The sequence below is a fragment of the Magnolia sinica genome, chromosome 19 (assembly GCF_029962835.1).
Source record: "Magnolia sinica isolate HGM2019 chromosome 19, MsV1, whole genome shotgun sequence".
NCBI lineage: Eukaryota > Viridiplantae > Streptophyta > Magnoliopsida > Magnoliales > Magnoliaceae > Magnolia > Magnolia sinica.
This window is the reverse complement of record NC_080591.1, coordinates 53874013-53885107: the sequence shown is the minus strand read 5'-3', so window position 1 is coordinate 53885107 and position 11095 is coordinate 53874013. Positions and strand designations below refer to the sequence as shown.

At 42.3% G+C, this 11095-nt stretch overlaps 1 protein-coding gene across 1 annotated transcript; it reads left to right on the top strand.

Moving 5' to 3' along the window:
• The first annotated feature begins 1022 nt into the window (after positions 1–1022).
• LOC131234620 (uncharacterized) lies at positions 1023–1479 on the top strand. The gene is made up of 2 exons (XM_058231550.1): positions 1023–1130; positions 1225–1479. The coding sequence occupies exons 1-2, from the start codon at positions 1023–1025 to the stop codon at positions 1477–1479; spliced, it is 363 nt and encodes a 120-aa protein (XP_058087533.1).
• The last annotated feature ends 9616 nt before the right edge of the window (positions 1480–11095 follow it).

Sequence of the window (11095 nt, the reverse complement as noted above, 5' to 3'; positions counted from 1 at the left end):
ACACTATGCTTTATTAAATATTGAACGTTATTGTTGATATATTTTCCAATTCATCCTCGTAGATGACAAATCCTGGCATAAGGGATTTGATGTTAAAGTCCCGAACCTGTCCTGCAGATGTTCACTGACGTGGTAGTTTGATACTGTGAAGAGTGGTTTGGAGAAGAAAAATAGTAGATTAAATATTTTTAAGCAGTTCCCATTCTTTTTTTCTTTTTTCCTTTTACTATAGATTCCATCATTTAGGTTTATAGGAGCTATCTTTCACTTACTTTTTGAGAGATACAGAGGTAATCTTGTATTCGAGATACGGGGGAATCATTTTAAATTTACGGAGATGGACTTCACCTTAATAATAGGGTTGAATACTGGAGACCTCTCTATACCTAAAATTCATCATACTAAGAAGTCAATAAGATAGAAGTACTTCAAAGAATATCCTATCCTAAATAAACACGTACAAGAGGTGTTTAATAAAATAGTTGACAGCGATAAGCATGAAGATGTCGTGAAGGTAGCCCTAATATTATGCGTAAAGTGGTTTGTTAGAGGAACCGACACGAAAATTATGTGTAATATGGAGTATATTGACTTAGTGGACTCGTTGGAAGACTTCAATAGCCATCCTTGGGGTAGTTTGGCCTTCTAGACAATGGCCAAATGGGTCGAAAGTGCTGCGATGGCATCACGTGGGTTTCGCTACAATGTCAACGGCTGCATCTTTCCTCTACAAATAAGGATTCTTTCCCTTTTTATTTGAATTTAGAGTTTATGTTAAACTATAGTTTTTTAAGCCCATCTTGCTATTTCCCTGTAACATATATGGGCCGTAGGGAGAGTGCCGACCCTCTAAAATGTGTCATTTCATACGTTCCCTCCTAAATTCCACGATTCACACAATATCGAGGCTGGAAGGGTTGAAGGTACAAGAAAATTCAGGAAATTTTTTAGAGTGAAGATGTAAGCCAATTTATATCAAGTTAGATGGTCACTTATTGTAATATAAATGTTTTGTACTGTACATGAACGTGAAAGATGTTCTTTTGCAGACTGAAGTAATCCTGACCTTAGAACCCACTAGTGAAGAACTGGAGACAGAGGCCGTTCGTTTGGTTCGTTATAGATTTCATGTAAGATGTCATAAAAGTTATTTTTTTATGTTGAAATTTTATATTTACTTTGACATTTACATCTTTGATATATATACATTGCTTCATTTTGTAGGGCATTAAAGATGGAAAAGATGAAGTTATGGAAGAGGGAGAGGGAGCGGGATATGAATTGGCAGAAGAGTTGAGGGAGGATAGGGAAGAGCTGAAGAAGGAGAGGGAATTGCTGGAGAAAGATAGGGAAGAGTTTAGTCAAACATTCCTCGCACTAAAAGAGAGGGAAGAATTGATGAAGAAGGAGAGAGAACTACCACTCAAGGAGAGGGAACTCATGCTAAAGGAGAAGGAAGCCTTGAGGTTAGAGAGGTAAGAGTTGAATGAGAGAGCGCTTATCGATATGGAGAGGAAAATGTTATTGAAGGAGAATGAAGAATTGAAGATGAAGAATAAGGAATTGAAGAAGTAGAAGGAAGAAGTTGCACACGCAAAAGAAGAGTTAGAGGAGGGGAAGGTGGAGTTGAAGAAGTAGATGGATGCATTTCTAGCAAAGAAGGGGTAATTTTGGAATGAGAAGGAAGAGTCAGAGAAGGAGGAGGAGATGAAGAACAATAGGGAATTAGAGGATTTGGAAGATAAGGAATAGGGGAACGGAGAGGTGGAGGTTCAAGCCTATATATAATGCGACAGATGGTAATGTATGTGAGAAATCATTGTTGTCCACTCCTGTTTATCAGAGGAGAACTAAGAGGGTCCCGAAGCCATCTGTCTACAAGTTTCTCCATTCTTATCCATCTTCGTCATTCAAACAACTCCAAGCATCATCGCCGATTCTGATAAACCCAACAAATTTTGTACTTCTCTGATACCCTTCTAGGCCCAGATAGATCCATTCAGGGTTATATCGAAGGACGAACTGTAAGAATTGGAGAGTTGGTATAACGCAAACAAAGGGACAACAGCATGTATTTAGTTCAAGACCATATGGGAGAAGGATGCATAGTTTGATAACTAGGTAAGTAATTCACATACATATATGGATGTGTATTTAGCTCTTATATTAGTTGTAAGCTTAATTATTAAATTTTTTTGATTAGGCTATTGACAAATATGTTGATTTCCTTGAGAGAATACATGGTTCACTTTTAACGTTATATACTCATGATTGCAAGTTCTGCCTCACATATTTTTTGGTAAATGTCCCTCGGCCTTAATCATAGGCGTTGCTCGATGCGACTGACAACTAGTTCATTGGCTAGCTTACTGCTTGGTTGTCGGTGATCACTCTTCATCCATGACATGCCACATGTATGTATGGACGTGTAAGTCCTTATCTTGAATATCCCTACATCATTCACCTTAGATGCATGTATCCTCCATTTACACTTATCTTCGAAACACACCACGGTGAATTTCTTGGGTGACGAGTACAAGACCTTCTATTGGAAGTTGCTACGAATTGCAAATTAGCTTAAAACATACTAACGCCGGCTCTTGTCCTTAAACGTTTGACCAACGGCTATATCAATCGCCTCATCCAATGGATATGAATACAGTGACAGGTCTGCATTGGTGAATGCAACATCCTCAAAAGGCACAATCGCTTCCCCGTACATATTTGGCGTTGGATGATGAAGGAAAATCTACTCTTGTACATGAAGGTAATGTTGTATATTCACTTCTGAGCTTGAAGTCACTTGCCCAACTCACTTAACTAGTCATGAAGTTTGATGTCTAAACCGGCTCAAGTTGTGGAGTGTTGTTTAGAGGAAGTTGTGAAGGTGATGCCATATATTCATATTTCATGCCATGTTCCTCACCTAAACTTTCAACTACTGGGGCATCATGTTCGACACCACTGTAAGCTACGGGGTCTTTGAATATTGTCTCATTAACGCGCTGCATTGTCTCGATGATTGCAGGGATGTATTTATCTAGATGCTCCGACCGTGCTGTCAAGAACACTCTCAAATTTTCGTCGTCTTCAATTTCAGTTGGAGGGATTGATTGGTTTGAGCAAGGGTACAATACTTTCAACCTAATATCATAATCTTTTGGCATACCGTTCACAATCTTGTACATTTTGGATAGAAGCTCCTCATATGTAGTCTCGACACCCACAATAGTAGTTTTCGACTTTCCACCCTTGTACATATATCGATTATTTTCACGTAGTAACTCCCCACCATATGAGCATAGGATGATTCTCGAAGCCATTTTCTAAAAACAAACACAATGACACATAAGATATAACTCATTTAATATTCACATGTATAAGGTGGAATTAACCAAGTAGTAGGAAATTCACCTGTGTACTAGGTCAAATATGACCAACTTACTAGTAAAATTTTCCAAGTTCTCAATCAATCAATTGCAGGGAGTTCATAAAGTTCACGGTCAATATGGCCGACTTATCGGTGCATTTCAGTGACCACCAAATTGGCCGATAACTTATTTAAAAATACTAATAACTGAATGAAATTGACCAATAACGTAACGAAAATGACCAAGAACTGAGTGAAATTGAGTTCGAGAACTCAATGAAATTGACCGGGAATTCACTAGATTGACCGAGAATTTTATGGAAATTGACTGCAAACTTCTTGAAGTTGACTGATAATTGCGTGAAATTGACTTAGAAGTGCATGAAATTGACCGAGAAATTCATTAAATTGACCGGGAACTTAAAATTGACCGCGAAACTTCATGAAATTGAACACGAACTTCTTGAAATTGACGGATAACTGCGTGTAATTGACTGAAAAGTGCATGAAATTGACCGACAAATTCATTAAATTAACTGGGAACTTAGGTGAAATTGACCGCGAAACTTTGTTAAATTGACTGAGAAGTGCATGAAATTGATCGACAAATTCATTAAAGTGACCGAGAACTTCGTCAAATTGACCGGGAACTTCGTGAAATTGACCGTGAAACTTCATGAATTTGACCGAGAACTTCACGAATATGGCTGAGAATGTAAGCCCCGTATCCTAAACTGTACCGTTCTGTAGGCTTTCGCGGTCTTCCCGATCGAATTTCGGTAACTTTCGACCCTTAATCGGCATTTGCGCGTGACCTTGCGTCACACATCGTCAACCTAAATCGACTCAAACCGAGACTTCTACCCTTGCGACCGCGCCGTCGCCGCGGTTCCAATGCCGCGTCTCATGCGCTGATCCGATACTCTGGCCAGGAGATATGGGCCAGCGTTCGGTGCGAGGAAAACGCCACTCATGCAAATTCTGAGAGAATCTCTACAATATGTCACATCAATCAAGCAACCAATCAATCCCATCATCTCAAGTATATGTCAAGTACACATCACATCTCACCCTTCCCCAAGCAACCCCTAAAGTCAAAAGTTTCTTACAGGCCCATACCCCTTCTTACACAATCTACCACAAAAGTCAAAAAGGCTCTTACACATCCATCACCACCATATTCATCACCCATCTCTCTCTCTCACTTTACAACCCTCTCACTCTCTCTCTCATTTCTCAAAACCCATGTTCTAAGCAACTAAAAACTCCACATGTCCAAGCATCTTCCAACTTCCATGAGAGGATTTTGTGTGGCCCACTTCCTCCCCTCTCACTCCCATCTCAACCATCAAAACTCTATCTCCTCCGTTAGGATTGAAGCTAAGGAGCAAAGGAAGCCTAGGGAGCAAGAAGAAGGCGGTGGGTGATTTTGGATTTTGTCTTTCATTCATTTATTTGATTTAAGGGTCCATATCTATTGGGACCCATCTTAATGTAGGCTTGTATCAAAGAGGGGCTGATAGTGGCGGGGCCCCTCCATCCTCACCGATGTCTCTCCCTTTCTCTCTATCTCTCTTTCTCCCTTCCTATGATCAATGGCCCACCTATGATGCTTGTATGTTATCCATGCCGTCCAACAAGTGGGCCACTTTGAACCCGATTCAGGGTCCGTATGACCGGACGGTCACACAGGCTCGAATGTAAGGGAAGAATAAATATCGGCTTGATCCAACTCTAGTAGCCTACTGTGTGGGACCACCATGATGTAGTTGCAATCATCCAACTCTAGCTTGCTGGACAGTGGCTGGATGTTGGATATAATACATATTGTATAATATATATATATATATATATATATATATATATATATATATATACACATGCACATATATGTTGCACGTGTGGGCCCCACGTGGGACCCACCTGTTCTGGACATGAACGGTTGCTGTGCGTGCACAGCAGCTGTAGAGCTGCTGTAATTACCAAAAACGTGGGACCCACTTTAATGTATATATATTGTACATTCCCACCGTCCATGGCCTAGGATGGTGGGTCTGATCATGGGGTGTGTGTTATATATACACTGTCCATCCAATTCGGCTGGGCGGTTCATGTGTTGGACGGCCAGCAGTAGGATGCTGCGTCCTTGACGACAGCAAGGTCCGTGGGTCCCACGTGAGATCCAGACCGTCCAGTTAGTGGACCCAGATCCACGGCTCAATGGTAGGCTGAGTGAGAGATGCCTCGTTTCAACACTGGGGCCCACCCAGCTCCATAGCTCAGGTGGCAGACCGAGTGAAAGATTCCTCGTTTCAACACGTGAGGTCTTGGTATCGATCCCTGTGGCGGTGGCTAACGTGGAGTGTGTGTACTGACATGGGAGTGTGGACTGACGATGAGGTCCATGGGACCCACCCAGACCGTCCATTCATGTGGTGGGCCACACCGTACAGCGTGTGGGGTCTCCACCGTCCCTGGACGGTGGGACCCCCACGTGTGGGGCCTCCATTGCATGTGCGTGAACGTCCAGGTCGTCCCGGGCCTGGACGTTGCATGCTCTTAATATATATTATATAATATATTATATATTATATTATAATATTATATGCAATTATTCATTCATGAGGGTGGGTCAGGACCCACCTCTCTCTTTTAGTACATAAAGCTGCACTGGCAGCAGTTTCTTAACATATATTAAATATAATATATTATATACCTTACATGTACATAAGGGTGGGCCCTGCGTGGGACCACATCTGCTTCTCTTTTAGCAGCAGTGGCTGCATGTACGACAGCCATATGACTGCCCTATTGCTGCCTTACATGGCAGCAACATGCGTGGGTCCCACCTGATCCATTCACGCCGTCTAATTATGGCACCCACCATGATGCATGTTTTGTATACAAACAGTCTAACCATTTGAAACATCATTTTTGGCGTGAGCAAAAGAATGGGTTAGATCTAAGGTTCAAGTGGACTCCACCATTTAAATAGTGGACCGTGACATCTACCATTCAAAACTTCTAAGGGCCACCCTAGTTCTCAATAATGTTTCCACTTCATCTCTATGTTAACTTGTGAATACGTCGGCTCTCAAATATACATGAGGGTGGGCCCGATTGGATACACATGGGGCCCATTGGTGCGGTTATTTGATGTACATGAACCCCGTTGGTGTGGCCCATATAATGCGGCCCATGTGATGTGGCCCGCTTGACATAAGAGTCCCATTGAGATGTATTCGAGGCCCTGGTGCGAGGCCCACCTGTTGTGTGTATTCGAGGCCCGATGTGATGTATGTTGGCCCATATGACGAGGCCTATGTGACGTAAATGAGGCCCATCATGATTGTACGTGAGGCCATGGGCCCACTATATGTATAGCCGTATGTAAGCCACCTCTTAGGAGCAATGTTGGTTTAACATCCACATTGATGGGCAATGATAGTTAGATGTCCTCATTGTGACCTTCCCTTAGGCCTTGTTAGGCCCGTTCTCTTCATGGGTTAACCCAAATAAGTGGGCCCCATTCGCCGTAGGCGGATGACTCTGTGCTATCGGATTTGATATAACCACGGTTGGGTGTTGATCCTTATACTATGGTTGATCGGCTGATCATCTATGGACCCCGCTTTATTTATCTGTTGATTATCGATGCCGATTGTCGAGACCGACGCCAACTTTTGACCCTGATTATCGGTGCCGATTACCGATGCTGACTATCGGTGCCGATTGTCGAAGCCGACGCCGATTATCGACCCTGGTTATCAATGTTGATTATCGATACCAATTTTGAGTATCTGACAACCTAACATCATAATACATGCCCATGTGCATCATCTGCATGCTTGTGATGAGATGATTGATTGATCATAGCACATGTCATTGGGCAGATTGTTATAGGACTCCCTGGTAAAGGGAGATGCCCACATGAGAGCGCGGTACGCGCAAGATTACTGCATAACTAGATAGTGTGATTCATGTATTTCGTATCATGTGACATGGTTACTGTACGCCCTAGCAACATCAGGGTTGTAGCCTCCACAGGCGTATTTTGGTTGGCAGGATTGGATACCGAAAATCTTGTTCTACATAGGGTGCTATAGATATCTCTAGGTGAAAGTCTCTAAACCCTTATGGTACCAAGAGGTTACTTCAACGTCTAGACCGAGTGGGTACATTAGCGCCGAGTGCCAATTACTAGGAGGCCGCGCTCTCCACTGTGTTATGGTTGGTTGAAAGGGAGTGCGGCCTTACACGCCCGAGAGGAGGGGGCAAAACTAGGCTGAGTCTAACTAGCTCGAGGAATGGGTCTGCTATCGACGAGCCGAGCCCGATATTGGCAGGCGGATAGTGAGGTCTTTTCCACTCACCTTATTGCGCGCGAAGAGGCGGTAATTTGGTTGGAGTGTACTAGACCCCGGTTATATTCCAGAGTTGAACTATATTGATATGTGGACTTAGATGAGGATTTGTATGCTTGAGTTGCATCTTGCATCGCATGGCCTTATGGCCGACATCATTCATGACTTGCATCGCACGGCCTTGGTACGGCTAATAGTATTCATGGATTCATCAACATATTCTGCATTACTCTGATACTGCATAACTGTACTACTACCTTGCGCTTATACTTTCACCACCCTCTAAGCTTTCTATAAGCTTATGCATGACCGTTGCATGCAGGTGACGTTGTATCGCAGCAGCGCTGAGGCAGGAGCGCATATTAGATCAGCTTGAAGCTTTTGTCTATCATCATTGTATTTCCCTTTATACTCATTATACTTATAAAATTTTTTATCATAGTAGAAATGTGATGGAGTTTTGGTTGTTGTTTATGGGTTATGCCTTTGGTTATGCTTATTACAACTCAAACTGATGTTGAAAATCCTCCTCGTAGCATCCCAGGATCGAAACCTGGCGAATTGGCACTGGGAGTCGAGAATGGGGTACTACGGAGGCTGTCGGCGCTGGATTCGGCGATCGAGAATTTTGTGAGCCCGGTTCCTGAGTTTGGGGCGTGACAGAGAACTTCATATAATTGACAAGGAACTTACCGAAATTAATCAGGAACTTATCGAAATTGAGAGAGAAATTTACAAAATTGACCGTAAACTGAGTGAAATTGATTGAGAACTTCACGAAAATGAATGAGAAATTAATTAAATTGACCGAGAACTTGGACAATTTAACTGAGAAATTCATGAGTTGCTCAAGTTTCGGTGAATTTGAGCAAGTATTTCGCCGACTAATTGGTTAGAATTGCCCGAAATCTAGGTAAATTCTTCAGATTTTAAACATCCTTACCTCCCACAGCTGTCATATCAGTGAAATCCGTGTTGAAGAAGAAGAAGAAGAGTGCATCGAAGTGAAACACAATTTACAGAGAAAAGCCTTCAAGATTCCACATCTATAGATGCATCCAATATGAGGGAATGAACATAACCCTGAGTAGGATGGAAGATGACAGATGTACAATGATAGTATACGGAGATTCAGTGGAGATTTAATGAAGAAAATGGGTGAAAAGAATGAATATTTTGATATAGATGAGTTTTGAATTTTTATTTTTTTATTTTGGTATAAGTGACTGAAACGAATGCAAATTATAAAGCAGAGGCAATTTGGTCCTGTAAAAAGGCGTCCGTACAAAAGGGTAATAGTTTGGTAAAGTAAGTTTGGATGGGCAAAGAAAGGTCGGTGGCTTAAAAGTGAGGCATATAGTTGGAAAAAACTCGCCCCGGCATGATGTGTTGTATCCACACCATAAATCCATTTGGCGAAATCATTCCAGGGCATGATCCAAAGAATGACGTAGATCCAAAGCTTAAGTGGACCCCACCTCAGGAAAAAGAAAAAAAAAGTGGGGATTTAACACCTACCATTAAAAACGATTAGGCTGATATTTGCATTTTCCCTTCTTCCATGTCTGTTTTAACTTATGAACAGGTTAGATCTTAAATAAACATCACGGTGCGCACCACTGTCCCACTATTTTCTATGGTGGGGTCCACTTGAGCTTTAGATCAAGCTCATGCTTTGTTTCATGCTCTAAAATGTTCTCTCCAAATGGAGGGACGGTGTGTATACAAAACATACATCATGGTAGGGCCCAAAAAAGTTGGTGACATCACTTCAGTAGGTAATTTCGGTACTGGCTCTATCAGTAGCCAATCCGCGTCCCACCGTATCATTTAATCAACCGGTAATAATAGTTTGCTAATTCAATACGCGCACAGGGCTGCACACATCCACACGCAGGTATGAGATCTAAGATTCCATAAGGTTGGGAATAGTTCTTAAACCCTGGTCCTGAAAGAAATTAGACCCATTTGGTTTTCAGCTGGGCCACAATAGTATCAAATAAATTTCTAGCCATTCATTTCTTTTGATATGCTGAGGCCCACCTGAGGGGTGCAAGGGCCTAAATTTTATGCCATGGGATATAAACAGTATACCTCAACTGAAGGAAAGTTCAATATTATGTGTGACGCACACGCCCCGCGTTTGGATGTGTACGGCTCCCACGCGCGTAGAAGTAGCATATCCAGAACTAAAAAGGAAAGAAACGAAGAATAACTGGAGCTGCGGGCTTGTATGAAAGCCCTTAATGCAGCACCCGTTTTCTATCATGAATCACATGGGTGAAGTAAATCTAGACCGTGAAAAACATTGGGCTAAAGCATGCAGGCCACATATCTTAAAAAATCTATGACCCAATCAGAAGATGAGCCACATCGGAATATGAAAAAGGACCGTCGGCTGTAGAGTTATTTTGACATTGTGGACGACCAAGCAAGTAGAACTACCCGACTTTTCATATGTAGCATCTTAATGCTGGGGTCCACTGTTTCCATAGCTCTGATGAGCCTCCAAAGTTATGAAAATGAAAAAAGGAAAAAAGAAATCTAAATACCTGTTTCCATGCCTCTCATCTATTTTTTTTTAATTATCCGAGAAACCTAATCGCGGCAGATTTACGATTTAATCGCCAGACTACGGACGAGTCTTTTCTCGTTTGCGCGGGAAATTGTGATCCAGTTTCAAACCTGGTCAAACCATTCCAGCCAGGAATCGGATTGAGTACTGGGTAACTCAGTACGCTTTATCATACTGAGTAAACTGTGTTGGGCCCACCGTGAATGTACGTGGCTTATCAGCGCCGTCCATCCGTTTTCTCGGCTCATTTAAGGGGTTGAGCCTAAAATTGAAGCATATCCAAAGCTCAATGGACCCCACCACAAACAGTGGGGATAATGACGTCCACCTTTGAAACCTTCCTAGGGGCCACAGTGATGTTTATTTGTCATCCAACCTGTTCATAACGTCACACAGATATGGATGAAGGGAAAACACAAATATCAGCTTGATCCAAAACCTTTGTAGGCCCCATTAACATTTCAATGGTAGGTTTACAATTCACACTTGTCTCTTGTGGTGTGGTCCACTTGAACTTTGGATATGCTTTAATTTTGAGCTCATTCCCTAAAATAAGCTAGTAAAAAGAATGGGCGGGGTGGATAAGACACATAACTCATGGTGGGCTCCACAGAGTCTACTCCGATTTCTTCCAGCCACATCTGACCCTGGTGGGCCCCGCATTGCCACATTTTGCAAGGAGCGGCCAAGTAGCTACGTATGCCTTATATATATCCATGCCGTCCATCCAATTCTCCAGCTCATTTTAGGGCATGAGTCCAAAAATGGAGCGCATCCAAATTTCAG

Coding starts and splice junctions, on each gene's coding strand:
- LOC131234620 (XM_058231550.1), top strand. CDS start 1,023: ATGAACGTGAAAGATGTTCTTTTGCAGACTGAAGTAATCCTGACCTTA. Junction 1,131..1,224: donor TGGTTCGTTATAGATTTCAT/GTAAGATGTCAT, acceptor TTCATTTTGTAG/GGCATTAAAGATGGAAAAGA.